The 22158-nt window shown below is 41.2% G+C and overlaps 1 protein-coding gene across 1 annotated transcript in view; it reads left to right on the forward strand.

Annotated features, from left to right (window-relative positions):
* The window catches only part of grip2b (glutamate receptor interacting protein 2b), a 248899-nt gene that overhangs the window by 214504 nt on the left and 12237 nt on the right, over positions 1 to 22158 (forward strand). The window contains exons 9-14 of the mRNA XM_030729393.1: positions 1966 to 2135; positions 7854 to 8009; positions 8679 to 8831; positions 8922 to 9108; positions 18024 to 18169; positions 19167 to 19247. Coding sequence (XP_030585253.1) covers positions 1966 to 2135; positions 7854 to 8009; positions 8679 to 8831; positions 8922 to 9108; positions 18024 to 18169; positions 19167 to 19247 — 893 coding nt within the window. The remainder of the gene's footprint in view (positions 1 to 1965; positions 2136 to 7853; positions 8010 to 8678; positions 8832 to 8921; positions 9109 to 18023; positions 18170 to 19166; positions 19248 to 22158) is intronic.

Raw genomic sequence — 22158 nt, forward strand, 5'->3', positions numbered from 1 at the left:
TACCCTGTAAGATCTGTGTGAATGTTGTCCTCCTATCTGGCCCACTACTGATCAGGATGTAAGAAGCTCTATTCATTTCATTTCAATTCAATTCAATTTTATTTATATAGCGCCAAATCACAACAAACAGTCGCCTCAAGGTGCTTTATATTGTAGGTAAAGACCCTACAATAATACAGAGAAAACCCAACAGTCAAAACGACCCCCTATGAGCAGCACTTGGCGACAGTGGGAAGGAAAAACTCCCTTTAACAGGAAGAAACCTCCAGCAGAACCAGGTTCAGGGAGGGGGGGTCATCTGCTGGGACCGGTTGGGACTGAGGGGAGAGAGACAGGACAAAAGACATGCTGTGGAAGATAATAACTAATGATTAAATGCAGAGTGGGGTATAAACAGAGTAAAAAGAGGTGAATGAAAAGAAACACTCAGTGCATTATGGGAACCCCCCAGCAGCCTAGGCCTATAACAGCATAACTAAGGGATGGTTCAGGGTCACCTGATCCAGCCCTAACTATAAGCTTGATCATAAAGGAAAGTTTTAAACCTAATCTTAAAAATAGAGATGATGGCATTTACCAGAACTGGCAGGCCCACCACTGCCACACTGTGCTTTTCACAGATGAAAGCAGATTTCCCCCTGAGCACGTGTGATAGACATGTAAGGGGATGGAGAAGCCGTGGAGAAAACTATACTGCCTGTAACGTCATTCAGCGTGACCCATTTTTGTGGTGGGTCAGTGATGGTCTGGGGAGGCATATCCATGGAGGGGGGCGCAGACCTCTACAGCCTAGGCAACGGCACCCTGACTGCCATCAGGTATCAGGATGGGTCCTGGTTTCTTTCTGGTGCATGACAGTACCAGCCTCATGTGGTGAGAGTGTGCAGGCAGTTCCTGGAGGATGACGGAACTTATACTGTTGACTGGCCCCAATGCTCGCCTGGCCTAAATTGAGTAGAACACCTCTGGGGCATTATGCTTCCATCCATCTCAGTCCACCTCAGACTTTCCAGGAGCTCAGTGATGCTCTGGTCCAGATCAGGAACGAGATCCTCCAGGACACCATCCATCGTCTCATTAGGAGCATGCCCAAATGTTGTCAGTCATGCATACAAGCACGTGAAGGAGATACAGACTGCTGAGTACCATTCTGAGTTCCTACAATGAGATTTTGACAAAATGGACTAACCTGCTGCATCATTATTTTTTTTTTCACTTTGATTTTCGGGGTGTCTTTGAATTCAGCCTCTGTAGGTTGATAATTTTAATTTACATCAAATGATGTGGCGTCCTTTCATTCCTAACACATTACCCAGCCCATATCAGTATAGATATCAGCATTATTTTTTCCCCATTGAAATCTGATGTTTTCAAAGTGTTCCTTTAATTTTCTGGAACAGTATGGTTTATGCTTTTGTAAATGTCTATTAAAGGAAATATATCTCATATATATGGTTTCTCCTTCAACCTCTAATTGCTGTTGGATTACAGATTTGCAGTGGTTACATTTATGTACAATATATCCTCTCTAAGAAAGGCAGAGATAAACACAGGCTGTGTCCAACCTTATAACTAACACAGCAGGAGACAGGATACTGTTTTCAGCTCCAGACTGGCTCTAAAATATACATGAAGCACTTGAACTCTGTGTCAGTACTGAAATGAGCACTGAAATAACCTCAGTCAACAGAACAGGTTGACTGTAGAGGCCTATGTTCTGCCACTCTTCGTTCCCACATGATTGCAAAGTCGGTTTCTAAAATCTGACCCGTGTGTGAAGAGCAGCGATATCATTCTGACCAGGGCTGCAGCACGCCGGTGTGAGCTAAGCAGATTGTGTGTAGCCTATATACTGTTGGCACAACAACAAAAAAGGCATTTGTGAAACAGAAACAATTTGTGATTTATTTGCTTATGCAGTGTATTGTGGTGATAACATTTTGTGCTTTGTCTCTTTTGTACTAGATGTGGAGCTCTGCATGCTGGGGATCACCTGCTGTCCATAGATGGGACATCAACAGAGCACTGCACAGTTTTAGAGGCAACACAATTATTAGCAAGCACAACAGAACTGGTTAAATTAGAAATTCTTCCCTCACACCAAACGAGGCTAACTGGAAAGCAGCACGACACAGGTGAGTGTAACAGCTGTGACCACTAACTTCTCAGGAAACTCTGTTCAGTTCATCATCAACAAATTACTTCAATAATCAAAACTTTGCAGTTTTATCTGGATTAAATTGATAAAATGTGAAAAAAGGCTCTGTTAATTATGGGCTGGACACAAGAACACGCCACCAGTTAAATGATGATGAATAAACTGTTTGTGGGTTCAAGCCTTTACTGCGGTGGCTGAGTCATCTTTACAACCGACTCCTGAGATATGACTCCTAAAAACTATTAAGTTGTGTATCTGCCCATGCACATCTTCATGTGTAGTATACCTTTAAGCCAAGTTTTTGAAAACTCACAAGGCTCTCAGGATCTAAATGTCCTTTTAGGTCAGGGTATCATCATGTCATGATGGCACGATTAACACCAGATCTTGTTGTACTGAGTTAAACAGCAGCCAGTATAGTTAGATGGCAGTGTTTGCGGTACTTAGCCTGATAAATCCTAACTACTGAAGGACGATGGCTGGTCGGGTATTTAATTCCTGGTCACCCCTTATTTGGCAGCCGTTATGGATAAATTGAGTTCCAGAATAAAAGCAGAGTAAAAATCACAGAGTGTGTTTAGACATGGCCTCAATTAAGTCACCCCATGCACATTTAGTAAATCAGAGTAGGGCAAAAATCCCATTCACTCTGGTGTCTTCCAGCCTCTTTCATACAACTCCACTTGAGGAATAATTTGGCTGTGGTGGCAACTTTGTGCCTAATTAGTTGAACGAGTGTTTCTTCACCCACAGCCAAGTGATGGCTTTTCATCTGTGACAGAATTAGTGCCAGTGGATTTAGAGGGGAAAGGCTGATTCCAGTCACTGCTTTATTATCATATGTTAATGCTTGCAGCTGGGGGGGGCTTAAGTATGACAAGTGTACACATACATCACATTCATACAATGAATGTTGTGCATAAATAGAAACACATAGCAGTGAATATGATCACCCACTTGTAGACCCTGTGAGTAGCAGTTTTTTTTCCACTAAATCAGACAATCATACCTTTAACCTTTTTTCTCTTTCATTTTTTTGGTAAAAGAAAATCTTTGGTATGTTTCAGTTAACCTGATTAGAGATACCCAAGACAGGATGAGAGAAGCGGGATTAGAGGAAAGGCGTAAAAACTGAGATTAAAGCTACATATTCTGGACTAAAACCTTTATATTAGTCTATTTTCAATAGTCTTTTTTGTGGGTCAGGAGATCGATCTCAGGAGGAAAACACCAGGAAAAGAGAAATGGCAGATGAATGAGAAATGGAGTGACAGGGAATGTAAAGGCAAGTTGGGATTTAATTAAAGTCATTACACCTCTCTTCCAGCTGTCAGAAACTGCTTACAGCCTGCAACCTCCTCCTCCTCGGTGTCCTTTTCCTCTCCCCTCATCTCCATGATTAATCTCCTCTTGACTTATTCTGCACACATACCTCAGCTCAAAACTGTTCTCACCGTTTCATTTCCAAATTATTTTCCTTATTTTCCTGTTTCCCTTCGCTTTCCTTTTTACAGCTCCATTGTGTTCTGGGATTACTTTGGTGGCAATAACCAAAATTTTTATTATGTTCTTGGAATTACACACATGAACACAGCACGCACAGACACACTTGCTCACTCAAAAGGTCACTCATCTCATTTGTCTGCGAGAAGCTAAATTTATTCTTTCCTTCTTCTAATCACAGTTTTGTGACCGCCCTTGTGTGTGCATGTGTGTATTTGAGTGTGTGTGTGTGTGTGTGGAAATGAACACAGCTCATTAGGATAGTGATGGCCTTGCAGCAGACCTTACAGCCAACTTGCTGCTGCCTTATTAATAGACACTCTGATTAAAGGTTTGGCAGTTTGTGTGTGTGTGTCTGTGTGTGTGTGTGTGTGTTAAGTTTCAGTATTTTCTTGCTGCATAGATTAGATTTGGTGAGTCTGGACACAAATGTGTATACCACGTTTTCATGTTTTGTGTATCTTCTCTTGTACATAGTATATTGTGTGTGAACATAAGCGTGAATTCAAAGTGACTTTGTTGTGTGTGTCCTGTCTGTGTGCATCAACAGTTTGTGTTACTGCTGTAGTTTCTTGTCAGCAGAGCCGTCTCTCTTTCTAGTGTGTTTCAGTGGACGTAATGACTTCATTTTTACCCAAGAAGGATTAGATGGAAAAAAAAATGTTTCCTTGTTTCACGGATCTCTCCCTGAGGTTGCCCAGCACATCTGCTCCTCAGACTTGCCGCCGTCAGACGCCTCATATGTCAAGGAAACAAAAGCTCTGCTGGATGGTTGTGGCAGCACAGGGTGGCTTTGGAAAAAAATTTAGAGTTTAGATATGTGAATGCAGAGAGCACACGAAGCTGTGCCGATTGTCAGCCGTGATTGTGTTATTATGTTCTCAGTGGGAGTTTCCTCAAAAGAGGTTTTAACAGAGCACAGCCATGGCCCACCATAAATTCTATTTATTTATTTTTTCTTTATTGCTGCTTTGTTTCTTCCTCCATAGTGTAGTGATTAACACACTCACTTGACAAGCAGAAGCTCACTGGTTTGATTCCAGCTGGAGACACAAATCTGGCATAAAACTCTGCCAAATCAAACCTGTGGAGCTACCTCATGAGGGGGTCAAACTTATGACAAAGGGAGCAGCTGAAAGTAGCTTACAGACCTAATTAAGTGACAATGAAACGAGTTAGAATGGAATAAGTTAATAAGTTATAGATTCCCATATAGCTGGTATTTTTGGAAAATCATCTGATTGGTTGGCACGTGAGTGCAACTGAGCAGTTTTTTTGTATCACTTTTAATTATGAATGCATCAAGCTGAACCATTGGCTGCTCATTATACACACATGTATTAACACTTCAAGCTCATTAGTAATGCGATCACTGCCTTATACGATCACTGGCCACTGTGTTAGGTACACCTGTTCAAGTGCTTATCACAAATATTTAATCTGTCAATCACATGGCAGCAGCTCAGTGCATTAAGGGATGTAGACATGGTCAAGATGACCTAAAGAAATTCAAACCAGGTATCAGAATGGGACAGAAAGGTGTGTAGCAAAGTCAGCTGGGTCAACTGGGTGAACTGGGTGGCAGTGGCACAGTGGGCAGGTGCTCACCTTGCAACTGGAGGGTTGCTGGTTCGTGTAAATGTGTTTGTGTGTTTGGTGGTGGTCGAAGGGGCCGTAGGCGCAAATTGGCAGCCACGCCTCCGTCAGGCTGCCCCAGGGCAGCTGTGGCTACATCAGTAGCTTACCACCACCAGGTACGATTGAGGTGTGAATGAATAGTGCATGAAATTGTAAAGCGTCTTTGAGTGTCTAGAAAAGCGCTATATAAGACTAATGCATTATTATTATTATTATTATTATTTCCCACACAACTCACTCAAGGATTTACAGCAAATGGTCTGAAAAAGAGAAAATATCCAGTGGGTACCAGTTTTCTCTCTCTCAGGCTGCTGGTGGTGGTACACTGGTGTGGGGGATACTTTCTTGACACCCCTTAATACCACCTGAGCAGTGTTTAAGTGCCACAGCTTACCTGAGTGTTGTTGCTGACCATGTCCATCCCCTTAAAATAAGTCAGCCTTCTTCTGATGGCTGATCCCAGCAGCCAAACATGTCATGTTTCAAAGCTCAAATGATCTCAAGCTGGTTTCTTCAGCATGACAATAAGTTCATTGTTCTCAAATGGCCTCTACAGAACCCCAGATCTCAATCCAATAGAGCACCTCTGGCATGTGGTGGAACAGGAGATTCACGATGTGGATGTGTAGCCAACAAATCTGCAACAATTGCATCATGTTAACGTGAGTCGAAGTTGCTGAGGGATGTTTCCCGCCACGAAGAATGAAAGCAGTTCTGAAGGCAAAAGGATGTCCAACCTGGTCTAAGAAAGTGGACGGTGGAAGTATGTGATGTGACCTTTGAACTACTCTGTGCAGTGGTGCAGTTGTTGGCTATCCTGGGCCAGGGTGAGGGGCCAAATTAAGTGAAATGATAGTCACCAAACTTCTATGAAGAAAACATCTAGGTCTAACCTCACAGTGGGGTGGGGGGAGTGGGGGGGTGGTAGATAATATACAGCCTATTTGTCACATGCACAGTTATACACAGTACAATGCACAGTGAAATGTATTTTGTACCTGCAACCATATATACACACACATATAAATAGGAAGAATAAAATAAAAAAAAGTAAGTAAAAAAAGTAATTCACACTATACACTATACTCTATATACTATACACTATACACACTTTTATAAATTATAATATTTACATTGTGCAATAATGGTCCAGTTAGGGCTCAGAGTTGAGCAGACGGATGGCTTGTGGGTAAAAACTCTTCTTCAACAACAAGCCGTTAAAAATAGTTTTTATATAAAGAATGCACAGTGATTATCTGCCCATGACAATCAAGATTACATGAAGTTCATGGGATGTAAGGAAAGGAAGTAAGTAAGTAAAATTTATTTATATAGCACTTATCACAGATAAAAATCACAAAGTGCTCGACAACAAAAGACAAAAATAAAAGTATAACAATATAAAACAATAGAATACAATATAACATGTTAATTAAAAGCTTGTCTGTATAAAAATGTCTTCAGCTGCTTTTTAAAAGAGTCAATGGAGTCTGTACAGCATAAAGACAGTGGAAGAGAATTCCATAACCTTGGTGCCACAGCCCCAAAAGCCCGATCCCCACGAGTTTTGAAACGAGTGCGAGGGACCAACAGTAACCTTTGACCTGATGATCTAAGAGCTCGGGACGAAGAATATGGTTTCAACAGGCCAGAGATATACTGGGGGGCTTGGCCATGTAAGGCCCTAAAGGTTAAAACAAAATTTTTAAAATTAAATCTAAAATTTACTGGCAACCAATGAAGAGAAGCCAAAACTGGAGTGATATGAGATCTTCTATTGGTACCAGTTAAAAGTCCTGCCGCAGAATTCTGCACAGTTTGAAGACGATCCAAAGCTGATTTGTTGAAACAAGTAAAAAGACTGTTACAATAATCCAGACAAGAAGAGATAAAAGCATGAATAATCATCTCAAGCTCAGCCTTTGACACCAGTAATCTCAGTTTTGAGATATTCCTTAAATGTTAAAAACAATTTTGCTCAAATTTGGATAAGAAGGGAGGCAAGAGTGCCAGAGGAGTTTACAAAAGTATGCCCTGTTTGGACACATAACAGGACTTGCCTTTGATGACAGCCCTAAAGAGTCAATATCATGCCTATAATATACCCATGTTATAGGTTATGAATGAATTATTGTATCAGAATATCTAGGTAAATTGATATGTTTTCATTTACTTTGTCTTTGCAGGACTAAAGCACCAACTGCACTGATAAACTGCACTTCTGTAACATTTGCATCACTTTCTTCTTACCAGTCATGAGAATCGATAACTCACCTTCTTGGCAAATAGCAGATATATGGTGTGATGCCTCCTAGCTATATCTTTGAGAATGATTGACCCTGATAGCAGCCATTTAATGGGCTGATAGAAAATATATGTACAAAAAATGTGGGGATTTACCAAAAAAGTAGTTCACACAAGGTTAGAACTTAATTTGAAATTCAGACATTTGTTCTTGATTAAGGTTAAAATTATGGAAGAGCTGGTGTAAAGGTTAGCAGTGTTCTTAGAAGTAATAACATTCAATGTGTTTTTTCCATTGTGTGTGTTGCAGTCAAGGTTCAGAAGTCAGACCATCCCCACTCCTGGGACCCCTGTGTTAACTACTGTCACCCTCCAAACTCCACCCTCTGCAACACAAGTTCCACCCTCAATAAATCGTGGACCGCCTCCAACAACAACACAATCAACAGCCTTGACTACTGCAAGTGTAAGAACACAAACACAGATGCTGTGACAACACAGCGTGGTCAGAGTGTCAGACGGCTAAAATCCTTCAGGTTGTCGCAGTAGTAGTAGTAGTAGCATTAGAAGTTTGATCTGTGCCTCTTCCACATGCCAAGTGTTACTTGGCAAGACATTAAACTCAGCTAGGTGATGATGGCAGGCCAGTAAAGTGAGTCTATGAAAGAGTAAATGAGAAATGCAATCAATGCTGCCTGGTGGAATGGCTAAAGTGCGCTGTATGTGAAGACCATTTAAAGCGGTGTGAAGCCTCATCTGTATCTGTAGGAAATCTCATCTTGTGATTTAAGCATAAAGAAATGCTTGAAATGTGACAGGAAAACTGGTGCTTTTGAAAGAGACCCAAACAGGCACAAGGAGAACGCACAAATTGCTCGCAGAAGGGCCCTGCCTCGGCCCGTATCCGAACCCAGTACCCTGCAGCTGTGAGGCAACACAGAGAAGCATTAAATGAGAAATTAAATTTTACTTGACATGTTCATGTTTGCTGTACTTATCCTGTGCTCTGATTTTTTTTTTTGTCATTTTTCATTTCCCAGATGATGTAACTGATTTAACTCTTCCCTTTATTTTTATGTCCAACTTATTGCCCATGTATTACAGTATTAAAAAATAAACTTTCTCTTTTTTGCAGCTCTTGTATCAGCCAGTTTCTCTCCTGCCTCCACAACCACTTCTGGCCCCAGCAGCCAGAGCTCGAGCACGTTACCCAGACCCACTGTTCCCATGAGTCCTCGTAACTCGCTGCTCAAACGACGGCAGAGGAAGAAAGAGCACAAGAGCTCCTGTAGGTTCATCTCTTTGTGCATCTGCATAATGATTTAATTCCTCAGAAGGGATGAAAATAAACGTAATCTGTGTGCCTGTGTGTTTTTAGTGTCCCTGGCCTCTAGTTCGGTGGGTCCGGGTGGTCAGGTGGTTCACGTAGAGACCAGTGAGGTTGTGTTAACGGGTGACCCACTGAATGGTTTTGGTGTACAGCTGCAGGGAGGAATATTTGCCACCGAAACACTGTCAGCACCACCACTTATCCGATTCATAGAGCCTGACAGCTCTGCAGAAAGGTGAGCACACATGTTGACCCAGTCATGCGAAGGCCCATTTTGCCCACTGTTAGCACAAATCTAAGTTACATTTCAAATTTAGTCTGATGCTTTTATTTTGGCGCTACAATGTCAAAAGTCTTGTTTATGTTTCCCCCTTTGATTGTCTGTCCCACCATCATTTTCATCTGTGATGAATTGTTTGCACCTGTGTTTTTTAATAATAAGTCCTTTCTGGATATATATATATATATATATATATATATATTCACAGGCTTTTCTCATGTCACTAATTTGTGCCTCAGTCACCTCTCTCTTCCTGTCAGTGATCCGTGTTACATTCAATGATGTTTCAATTCCTAAATGCATCCAGAAGAGAGAGGACTGAGGAGAGAAGTGGCTTGTCAGAAGGGTTAAATAGTGGTGCACAGGTGTATAATTTGCAGAAGTGTTTTCACTTTCATTGTCTGAAAGAGGCATGGCACACAGCTGGAATATACAAACCATGCTGAAAGAAGGACTCTTCAAACAACTCGTTTTTAGCCATAAGATGATCAGACTTTCTGCCCTTCATGTTACTGTGTATGTAATAAAAAAAAAAAAGTATATCAAGTCACATTGTGTCATGTTGTGAATTGGATTAAAAGTGGCCCTAAATACAAACATGCCATGAGCACTGTTACATTTGAGAGCCAAAAATACAGCAGTTGTTGGGCTATAACAAAACTCACTGTGATGCAGTTGTGTCAAACGTCAAATTTAATTGACATTGCTTCAAAATGAAGCTCTGAGGCAAGGATTCCTCACTTTGTTACATCCCTGTTGCCTCAGCTCCTCTGTCCTCAGGTCTCTTCCTTGTCTCCTCCCCTTGCGTCTCTGGTGGGAAGGACTAAGATGCAAAGAGAGGAATCGAGGATGTTCATCTTAGGAATTGGTCTCTCCCTTTGCTCTTTTTTCAGATCCTCCTGTTGAACTCTGTTATCTCATTGTTCTGTTTGCTCTGGATGTCTCTTGGTGTTCCTGTTTTTTTGGGGGGGGTTTGTATATTTTAAGCTTTTGCTTTATCCACTAAAGTCTTATTTATTTTCAACCTAAGTACACATCCTGCGTGGTGAAGGCTAAATTATCCATCTGCAGCAGTCTAAGCAGAAACACCCAGACCTGGGTGGCTGTAGTTCAGGAGGTAAAGCAGGTCACCTACTGATCGGAAGGTTCGATTCCTGGCTACTCCAGGCTGCATGCCAATGTGTCCTTGGGCAAGATACTTAACCCCAGGTTGCTCTCCGACGCAACCGTTGGAGTATGAATGTGTGTGAATGTTAGATAATTAAAGCACTTAGCTTAGTTAATCATGGAAGTGCTTGTATGAATGAGTGTGCATGGGTAAATCTAAATGTGTTGTACTTTGCTTTGAGTGCTCAGACCGAGTAGAAAAGCGCTATATAAGAACTAGTCCATTTACCTCCCTCTCCCCTGCCACCTCCTCCAGCTCTTCTGGTGGGACATTCCTAAAATTGCCAAGAGGCATCTCTCCAGTGCTTCCTGGATCTACTCCATGTAGCTGAACATGCCCAAAATGCCTTACCTGGGAGGCATACAGGAGGTATCTTGGTGAGATGCCCATACCACCTCAACTGGCTCACTTTCAGTGGGGGAGAGTAGTGGCTCTACTCTAATCCTCTCCCGAATCTGCAATCTTATTCTTTGTGGCAGTATCCACAGATCATGTCAATGAGGGTAGGAATATAGATCGGCCAGTAAATCGACAGCTTTGGCTTCATATTTGGCTCTCTTTACTACATTGGACAGGTACAGTATACGCAACAATGCAGACACTGCAACAACCATATATCGGTCTCCCACTCCCTCTTTCTCTGACTCCTGAACAAGACCCCAAGATACTTGATCTCCTCTGCTTCGAGCAGCAACTCATTCACAGCCCAGACTCGGCATGCCACCCTTTTAGAACTGAGAACCATGGACTCAGATTCATCCCAGCTGCTTCACACTGCAATCCACCACAGTGCAAGCTGGAGGTTGTCGTTTGACGAAACCAGCAGAACATAAAGCAAGAAACATCCTGAGACCACCAATTGGGGCACATTCTGCTCCTTGTTTGTACTTTGAAATTTTGTCAATAAAAATTATGAACAGAATTAGAGACAAAGAGCATCCCAGCTGAGTCCAGCACCCATTGGTAATGAGTCTAACTGAATGCCAATGTTCCCCTGAAAGATGGCTTGTTAGTGGAATTGAGAAGATACTTCCTTCCACCACCTGACAACATTGTCAGTTTAGGCCAGCAACACTTCTTCCCCACCTTATACAGTGTGAGTAGGATCCTGTTTCCCCCTCCTGAGCTGTCTGACGGTTTGCCAGAATAGCCTGTAGATGACCAAAACTTTTGTTCCACGACCTCACTGAACTCCTTCCACATCTGAGTTTTTGCTTCAACCAGTGCCGGAGCTGCCCTCCACTTGACCTGCCAATAACTGTCCACTACAAACACATGCACTCTGCAGCAGGCACTAAACACCTTCTGGCCTCAGCTCCTTACAGTCACCTTAGCAAGGGAGGTGTGGAACATGATCCATTTGGACTCATTGTCCCGAGCCTCCCTTGGAATGTTGCTGTAGTTCTGACAGAAGCAGGAGTTGAACTCCTGGATAGGGGCTTCTGATGGATGCTCCCAGCAGATCCTTACTATTTGTTTTGGTGTGCCAGGCGTCTGACATCCTCCCTTACCACCTGATCCAACGCACCTCCATTGATCAGCTGACAGCTCAGCTCTTTTCTTCACCCATCTTATATGATTACAAAATCAATCATCTTAGGGACCTTTAAGCTCGAACATGGTGTTCAAGCACAGAGGTCCGGTAACAGAGCACCACAAGTAGCCAGGTCGGGTTCCTTCCCCACCAAAAAGATGACATTCCGTGTTCCATGAGCCACATTGTGTGATTGGGGATCAGACCATCAGGGTCACTGATGGTGGGTCCTCTTGGGTCCTCTTGTGCAAAATATAGCAGGTGGGAAGTCTTCATACCGTCCGTCCATCCGGTGGGACTGTCCATGAGGTTTTTACCTTTCCGGTGTGTAGACTCCAAAACCACAAGGATTTGAGCCCTTAAATTAGGCACGTTCTTTTAACCCTTCAAAGATGTGTAACACAATATTATATTCCTAAAACCACCATTTTCCTTGATTTGACCAACACTGCTGGATCTAAAACCTATCTTAATAAATACAAGTCAAATATGACCCAAAACGTTGTAGCACCTGTACAACAGTATAAAATGTTGAAATATTTTCTCCTTTTTTTGTATTTTTGTGCATTTCCACTACTCATACCTAATATGCATGTCTTTGGATTTTGGAGATAACACATGAAAACTCCAAACACAATGTCGCGACAACTGGTCACAGCAGATGACCCCCCCCTCCCTGAGCCTGGTTCTGATGGAGGTTTCTTCCTGTTAAAAGGGAGTTTTTCTTTCCCACTGTCACCAAGTGCTGCTCATAGGGGGTTGTTTTGACTGTTGGGTTTTCTCTGTATTATTGTAGGGTCTTTACCCGCAATACAAAGCGCCTTGAGGCGACTGTTTGTTGTGATTTGGTGCTATATAAATAAAATTGAATTAAATTGAAATTGAATTGAATGTCTGTTTTGCATGTCGAGATAAACTGCAAAGTTTAAAAAAATGCTACAACAGTGAGAAACAGACTTCCAAAATGGGAACACTTCCTATAAAAGCAGGTCTAAACATGCTTTGAGGTGAGATTAATATAATACTGGTAGACAGAGCCAGTGACGGTCCTCACAGGTACAGCGTAGTATAGTGTAGGTGTGTTATTTGAAAGCTTTGTAACAGGATGCTCACTCGTATTTGTGTACATTTTTTTTAGAGTTGTGCAACAACTGTACAAATGGCTTTCTGTTTTTGTGAGGACAGATGCTGACTTTAATGCTACATTAACAGAGCTTTACTTTGCTTTCCTGTGTGTGTGTGTTTGAATGTCAGTGTTGGTGTGGGTGGGTGTGTTAGACTGATGTTGTAGTGTATTAACAGCTTTGCTTGGCTGTGTATTATGTGTGGGTGTTTAAATATTTTGAAGAATTTGTGTGCATGAGCGTAGGTAGGGTTTTCTGAAGTATGTGTGAGTCTGTTACTCTGTAATTTGGTCACAACTTCATTTAAGTCTCTGTTCTTAGTTGTCTACAGCGTGATGGTGTGTATATGTCCGCATCCACTGATTGATGTTTCCATCATATTATCAGCTTCTCTAAGTGCTGGGTGTGTTTCGGGACCCTGAGGCCATACTCCCTACTCCATTAGCGCCCACACTAACAACACTAATTAGCTAGCTTCCCTTTGCCCACTCTGGAGGAATCAATAAGTACCTTTCTTTCCGCTTGACAGTGTGAATCCAAATAAACCCCTTTACACCATCCTGAATTACAACTTATAGCCTTTAAAACTATAAGTCTTGTGCAGCAGCGACCAGTGGGGTTCCTTTAAGGTTTTAACCTGTAATTATTTTCCATTAGTGCTGCTAATGCTGGAAGACTTGTTTTGTAAATGTTAGACCATTTAGTATCATTTAAAATATGTATATTGCAGCACTAAAGGTTTTCTACATTTAATGTTTAGTTCTGAAATGGAAAGGGGCCAGAAAATAACCCTTATTGCCCATATTTCAAATCAGCAAAACTAGTCATGTTGCAGTACTTTTCTTGCTTCGTTTGGCCCCTAATGAAAACGGCATAGAGTAATATTAAAACAGTCATCTGCCAGCAATTGATATATACTCTCCAAACCACCAAGTGAAAGCGCCTTACATACAGATGAACATTTAAAAAAGTACATTTCATTTTTAGTGTAAAATTGCAAATACACAGTGAACAATTAAAATGGAAGGTCATCCACTGGTGAGGTAACAAAAGGCACCAAAGGCAACAGAATAAAGCAGCTTTTACACAAGAGAGCAGGAAAGAAATGGGTCACTTATCGAACAGCAGTTTGAAGCTCGTTAGTCATTGTAATAACTGAAACTTGGAATTGCTGCTGAATTTAGAAACTCTGCAAATCTGACTAAGCAGCCATTCGTATCCTAACTTGGAATCCTGATGATGTAAATCTGAGAGCGTTGTTAAATATGACAGGTGATCAACCCAGTGGATTAAACAGAGATTTATGATGCTGATTAAATTTAGCGTGCATATTAAATCTGGTTATGAACACGCACAAGCGCCATTATTTTACCCCCCTACACCATCATTATGAAAACACCTTTTATCATTTGGTTTCAGTTCAGGTTAGAAGGTAAGCAGTGATGTAAAGTAAATTATTAGGACTGATACGATGGTGAGACAGTCTTTGAACAATTAATGGGAAATGGAGGAGAGAATATGAGGAGTGAGAGCTATGGCAGACCATTTTATCCTCAAATCATAATGAAGATGTCTGACTATATATTAATACAAGCCACCCACTCACTTAATGGAAGATGCAGTGACTCATCTGTGTATGTGTGTTACATTCAGATTAAAGAAAAACCTGCATGACCTGAAAATCTAAAGGCTACCAACTACACGATGGTGAGACAAAAACACTTCATTTTCACGTCTCCTTGGTTTAGAAGAGGATAACTAATAATTTCAATAATTTGAATGCTATAATTTCATAACAAAAAGGAACATGACTTTTATTTTAGTCGAGTGGACCAATAATCTATATCAAAATAAACAAATCCTGGCAGCCTTTGTGTGGCTGCTGTTAGAAATATCTTCCAATTATTATCAATAATTAATTAAATGCACTCAATATTTATTTTTAATAGATCTATAGCCAGTTTTGTGTTTCAAAGTCCCACATGTAACTCAGCCAAAATGTGTTACCTGCCTTTGCTTTACCCACATATTGCTTTTGTTTGTAATTGTTTCAGAAGCTCACTGCATGAGCTGTCTTATTCTGTTAGGCAGGGGCATCAGAGGCTTACTAGACTGTGTGTGAGGAAGTCCATTTAAACCCCACTGTCGTCCTCTGAAATTGCTTCAACTCTGAAAAAAGCAGTAACACATAAAATCACAGGAGAATCTATGAGCAGAAAAGGTACATAATTCCTGATTTTAATAGTCACAGGTCGTGTGCTTTGATTTCATTCCAACAGTCATTTACTTAATGAGGAGCCAGGGTTGGTGTATTTTGGAAATAATAGCTAAACAGCCGCATAAAAGCCACAGTATCTAAAAATAATGTGATATGTAACACAGTGGGGAGTCATAAGCTTCTTCTCCTGTCATCTGTCTGTAAAACGAATTGAAGGGGAAAAAAAACCCACATAGGGCACCTACTGACAGTTGGTAAACATAAATGCTTGAATTTTTATTCTCCCTTTGGGACCATTTTGACCCCGAAGGTAAGCGTATTAAACAGGCACAGACAATAGCGAGACAAACAGGCTTTATTTCAGGCAGTAGACACTGACAGCTTTTGTAAACATAATACTGAGTGTAGTGTACAGCCTGAGTGAGCTGTTTGGATAGTGCTCCTGTGAATTGTCCTTATAACCAAATAACTGGAGAACCTCAGAGTTTAACCACTCCATAATGACAGCAGAGCTTTGAAATAAAACTGCAAGTTCAATGAAAAAGCCTCAGTTTTTTATTTTATTTTATTTATTTTTTATAAGGGCCTTGGGAATCTATTGCCTGGTGTCCTAGAGACACCTGTCACCTGGTGTTCTTCTGATACATCATTAGCCCCCTTTTTTGTGTGTGTGCCCCAACCCTTCAAAGGCAGTGAAAAACATCTCAATAAAATCAAGGTAGCAAACACTTTAACGAGGATAAAAAAACAAAACCAGGTGGTGTGGTGGGAAAAAAAATGAGCAAATGGTACTCACCCTGCCCTAGAGGGCCAGGCGCAGGGATGGAGCATCAGGCCCACACCACACACGCCACCACTGCACACAAGGGGTGAATCAAGGGACAGGGAGAGCCACAAAGACAAGCAGGCAGGACCCATAAACCCCCACCCAGAATCAATCGCCACTCCACCCTGAGCCAGGAGATAACACAGCAGACGTAAAATGGAGCCCCTACCTAGCCGCCACGGCATCCCCCACCTATTTTTCCTATTTTTTATTTTTTAGTAGTTATGTACTGTATGGTGTGTATATGTACTTTTTTATATACTTTTTTGCATATATCAAGTCTGTCTCCCAATTTTATCTCACAGCTAGGAACCTAATGACAGCAGAACTTTGAAAAAAAGCTGCAAGAAAAAACCTCAACACTTTTAAAATTCAGTAGTTCTAAGATCTCAGTCCTAAAACTGTTTAGTCTGGCTGGAAACGATGTTTTGCCTTATAAAAACATACTTTGTATTTAATTCCAGTGTTGATGATACATGGTTATGGAACACAGAGGAAATTAAATATACTGCTCAAAAAAATTAAAGGAACACTTTGAAAACACATAAGATCGCAAAGGGGGGAAAAAAAATCATGCTTGATATCTATAGAAGATCTATACTGAATTGGACTGGGTAATATGTTAGGAATGAAAGGATTTCACATTTTTTAATGAAAATGATCAAACTGCAGAGAGCTGAATTCAAAGACATCCCAAAAAGTGAAAGAAATGATGCAGCTGGCTAGCTGTGGACAGTCTGAGGTGCAAACTGGCTGCACTGGATTGACCGAAACATAATGCCCCAGAGGTGTTCTATTGGATTTAGGTCAGTCAATGGCATGAATTCCTTCATCCTCCAGGAACTGCCTGCATACTCTTGTCACATGAGGCCGGGCATTGTCATGGACCAGCAGGAACCACCTCACCAGTATAGGGTCTGACAAGGATTGTGTCCCGATACCTAATGGCAGTCAGGGTGTCGTTGCCTAGCCTGTAGAGATCCATGCATCCCTCACTGACCCACCACCAAACTCATGATGCTGAACGATGTTACAGGCAGCATAATGTGCTACACAGCTTCTTCAGACCCTTTCATATCTGTCACATGTGCTCAGGGTGAACCTACTTCATCTGCCAGTTCTAGTACTCTATGGCAAATGCCAAATGGGCTCCACGGTTCTGGGCAGTAAGGACAGGGCCGAGAAAAGGAGGTCAGGCCCTCAGGCCATCTTCATGAAGTCTGTTTCTGATTGTTTGGTCAGAGACATCTACACCAGTGGTCTGCTAGAGGTCATTTTGGGGGGTTCTGGCAGTGCTTGTCCTGTTCGTCCTTGCACAAAGGAGCAGGTACCAATGGGTTGATGGATTAAAGACCTTCTACGGCCCTGTCCAGCTCTCCTCCATGCGCTTCAGACTGTGTTGGGAGACACAGCTTCTGGTAATGGCGCATATTGATGTTCCATCCTGGAGGAGTTGGACTACCTGTGCGGCCTCTGTAGGCTCCTGGTTATCACCTCGTGCTACCAGAAGTACTGCTGTATGCTTGTGATATTTTTATAATCAGGTTGTGCTTTTGACATGTCACTACAATATCATTAATGTGACTCATGTCACAGTAAACACTTTTGTTTTGTTTTGTTTTAAAAGTAAGAAAACCTCATTCAAATTTACTGGTTAATGCCGCTAAGTAAAACTCAGTTGCTCACCATGATCCATGTGTGTAAATAACAAATTAGTATTAAAAAGTATTGTTTTATTGCTTTTTAGTTTTTCTGCAGTTTTCTGCAGTTTTGCGTCAGAGCATCACAGACACAGCTGAGAGAAATGATTTTAAAACAAAGCCTTACTGCGTGTTTTGAAACTAGTGCAGTTTTCTGCACAGGTAAAACAAAATCAGGGCTGTAGGGTTTTTATTTTTATTTTTATTAAGCTGACGTTGAAGGGAGTTTTGCATTTCAGGTCTCAACATAAACATTTTGATACCCAGGCTCTGACTTCACCATGTTCATTTTTATTGTAGGTGTGGCCTGCTGCAGGTAGGAGACCGTCTCCTGTCAATCAATGGAATCCCCACAGAAGACGGAACTCTTGAGGAAGCCAATCAGCTTCTCCGAGATGCTGCACTGACCAATAAGGTCACACTGGAAATAGAATTTGATGTAGCAGGTTTGTGAACACAGTCTCAGATATGTACTGCATCATGGTGTATTACCTCTTTACCATTTTTATGCTATTATTGGGCAGCTTGGGCTACCTGTGGTGTTAACAAATCATTGTCAGCTGTGTCAGAGGGTTCAAAACCTTTTCACAGAAGAGACACTTTTATGTTTAATAGATACTATTTAAAACATAGTTTTGTTTGCTAAGGAAATGTAAACACATTTGCACAGAGCGGATATGCTGGTGAAGTAGAGCTCTTCACTGCAGAGCATGGAACCACTGATATGGTTTTAACCCCTGTGAAAAATACTCACGTTCAAGCAGGAAGTTGTTTGTCTTTAGTTTTGATTTCTCTGTAAAAGGTTTCTAAACTTAAAATCTTATACATCCACCCATCCATGTTTACACCAGTGAGTATAGTAAGAGCTTATGATAAAGGAAAGTACTTTACAGTTTAAGTACTCAGAGCTTTGGGAATATTCAAACAGCAGACATTTTTACCACCTGTCCACACACTGAGTGTTTGATCGAGCTCTTTGCAGCTCATTGAGTTGCATGGGCAGCAAGTCATTAGGAAATAAATGAAGCTCATAATTCTATAAAAGAAAAAGAATTTCATTTATTAGATATGGTGACATTAGCCCTGAACATGAATGCTACACATTCACCAAGTGATATTTGACTTGTAACAGAAAGAAATCTGACAGATGCACAGCTAATGCTTTAATGTTCATTGCTGATATTCTTTGTTTATTATTGTCATTTGTTAGGAAATAAATTATTTTTAGTTATTTTCATCTCACCTGTAGTGTCAGAGCAGAAGCAGTGAGAAGCAGCAGATCCATGTAAGGTGTTAGAAAGTCTGAAGTGGTTGCTGTGCTTATAGTTTGAGTTGTTTTAATGGTAGAGTTAGTATTATGAATCTTAAAGGCGAGCGCTGAGGATTTACAGTCACTGTTATTATGTTTCTCTGCATGTGCTGAACGCTGTGTCTGTGCTGCAGAATCAGTGGTGCCTAGCAGTGGGACTTTCCACGTCAAACTGCCGAAGAAAAGAGGAGTGGAGCTGGGGCTCACCATCAGTGGTAGGAACACACACACTTAAAACATTTTTTCACGTGATCTGCTTTTTGTTTTGAACAGCTGCTGGCAGAATGTTTAAAAATCACCAGACCACCCACATTCATTTTTTTAAATGGTAACCCAGGCCACAGGGAAGCTAAGCTGTAAACTCCAACATTGTTTATGAAATGGTATAGATATGTTTGTCTTTCTGATTCTACTGGGCCTACACTATGTGCTCAGCATTATTAGTACAGCCCTGTGTAAATCTGTTAATATGGAACTGTTTCTCAGTTCGATCTAAGCCACTTAGTTCCAGCTGACGACAATCTTGATGCTGCAGTGATGATTTTTACTAAACTTTAAACTTCACTTCAGTGGAACATTGTGGAGTCGAGACAGTTGAGCTGGAAGGAAGTACGTCCACCTATGTTCCAACTTCACCGATGGTCACGAGCTCTAATGAGATCCTAGATACAAGTAGTCAAAATCACATTTTTCCATAGAGCTGCTGGGCTCAGACACTACAACTGTGCATGCACTCAGGTGGACCTCAACACAGAATAACAGGAATAGCTGCTCATCTGCGTGTCTGTGTTCACAACCTAGTATAATCCCCACATTAGGGGGAGAAATCCCAAAATTTTAAGGGAGCTAGCAGTAGAGCTCATGAAAATAAATCCTCTGAGGTAGTTCAGGCATCTAATCAGGCTGCCTCCTGGGCACCTTCCTTTGGAGATTCTCCAGGCTGGGAGGAGATCCAAGGCTAGACCCAGAACTCACTGGAGAAATTACATCTCTTCTGGCCTGGGAGTGTCTAGGACATCTGAATTACTGATTACTCTGGTGCCACCACAGTGAAGAAGAGAAAGTGGAGCTTTAAACTTTGCAGATTGGTGTTAGTCTGTATTTCCGTGCACAAAGTCAGGTCTAGTTTTTCTAGTTTGTTGTGGAAGACTTTTCTCAGCACCATTAAATACTTATGAGTGGAACAAAAATACAGACTATGAACTGAGCATCATCTCCTAACATCACTGGTCAACCTCACTGTGTGCTCTTGAGCCTAAATGGTAATAAAGTTATGTTTCAAGGTCCACAGAACCTCATCTAAAAGATGTTTAGAGTGCACGGGTGCAATGATCAGTGCATACAGTGCATTTAAAATAGTTCAGAGGTTCATAATCAAAAATGCCAAGTGTGTACTTGAGCATTCACCCAGAAGAGCTGGTATTATTCTGCCAGTCAAGAGTGGTTATGGAGAAAGTAATTCATCACACGCTAACAGTATCTGTAAAGCTTCACTGGGAATGACCTACATTCACTGTTTAATTACACCAAGGCTGGAATGTGTGGATATTTTAGTGTACCACACTGTTATCTTAAGTAGCATTAACTCAGCGACAGGAGAACTCTGAACCTGACACATTTTTAAATATTTAAAAAGAACATGATTGAAGACGCGACCTTGGCCCCTGCAACTGTGCTGGAGGCAGTGTGGATGAAATTGAGCAGACCATGCTTATTTTCTTTTTTTAATTCTCCACTGTATTGAGATTTTTTAAAGAAAATATGAGCTTTTTTGATGTCTAGGACCTTGATCCTTAACTTAATGTTATTTAATGTGTCATTGTCTACTCTGTAGCTTGGAATTAATACTGAAGGTCTGCTGCATCGAGCAGCGATCTCTAGCTGCTGGTTGACTGCATGTAAAAATGCTGTCACCACATCCTCAGGGAAAACCTGCTTTTGTATACGTATTTGGGAGCCTCAGTTGCACATACTCAGTGGAAAATACACCCTTTTTCTACTGGAAGAAATGCAACTGTGAATCACAGTAATTATGCACAGATTAGTTCTTTCTCTTACTCTCTAAGTCCTCTTTAGATCAGGCATCAGCGGTCAAAACTGTGCGTAATATTCTGCACGTGCCTGCCTGTCTCTGATGTTTGTTCATACCAAGCAAGAGCTCATGTTTCCTGCCATATATTTGCATTTCAAATGTATAAAATAGGTTTTAAAGAAGATAACTGAAAACATAAAAACTCCAGAAATTCAGTAATGCTCTTACAACAAGAAACTAGAATCAAACTGGCTCATTTGAAAACACTTTTCTAGTTTGTTTTTTCTAATGAATTTAATGAATTTCTGTTATTTCTGCAAACGAGTCCTACGCAGCGACTGAGTCGATACGGCAGAGACTCAGTCGCAATACTATAGCGCAGTGGTTCCCAAAGTGTGGGCCGCGGCCCAAAGGTACTGCAGGGGGCCGCAGTAATAAAAGAAATTGAGAGTGACGACAGGCTTCTAGCCAGGAAAATTTCACAGGCCGGTGTTGTGCCAAAAAGTGATTTCCAGTGTCTCTATGTGCTTGTGTGTGTAAAGTCTTTGCTTATATTGGTAAACAGAGTGCAGTCAACAGGATTTATGAATGACTTCTATATAAGATATATATCTTTGTGACTCTGTGTTATTGTACCCACATTATAATCAGTCCAGTCCATTTTTTTCCACTTCAGATATCTTTATGGAACTGTGATGTTATATTTGTTGTGATTCCTGCTGTGACCTGATATCATTCATGAGAGATATGTTTGAAGCATGTTTCACAGATTATAGGTCAACAAGTCATTTACAACAGTTTAAACACAGGCAGTCACTTTCTGGCAAACGTTCCCTTTTTGGCACAACACCGGCGCTATCGGACGATTGGGGGGGACCCGTGGGATTTTCTATAGTTATTCCTATGTAAATGATTTCTGACAATAATCTCAAGTTAAGTCATATTTTCACAACTCTGAAGTATGGATAGCTGTTTCTCAAAATGAAAGTGACAAAGAATGATCAGAGTTTTTAATTTAAGTGGTGTTTGGCAGGTTGCTGCCTGGCAGTGTCTGAGAACGGTGCGATAGCGCCATCTTCTGAACGTCTGAATGT

The sequence above is a fragment of the Archocentrus centrarchus genome, chromosome 5 (genome assembly GCF_007364275.1).
Source record: "Archocentrus centrarchus isolate MPI-CPG fArcCen1 chromosome 5, fArcCen1, whole genome shotgun sequence".
In the NCBI taxonomy this organism is placed as follows: Eukaryota; Metazoa; Chordata; class Actinopteri; order Cichliformes; family Cichlidae; genus Archocentrus; species Archocentrus centrarchus.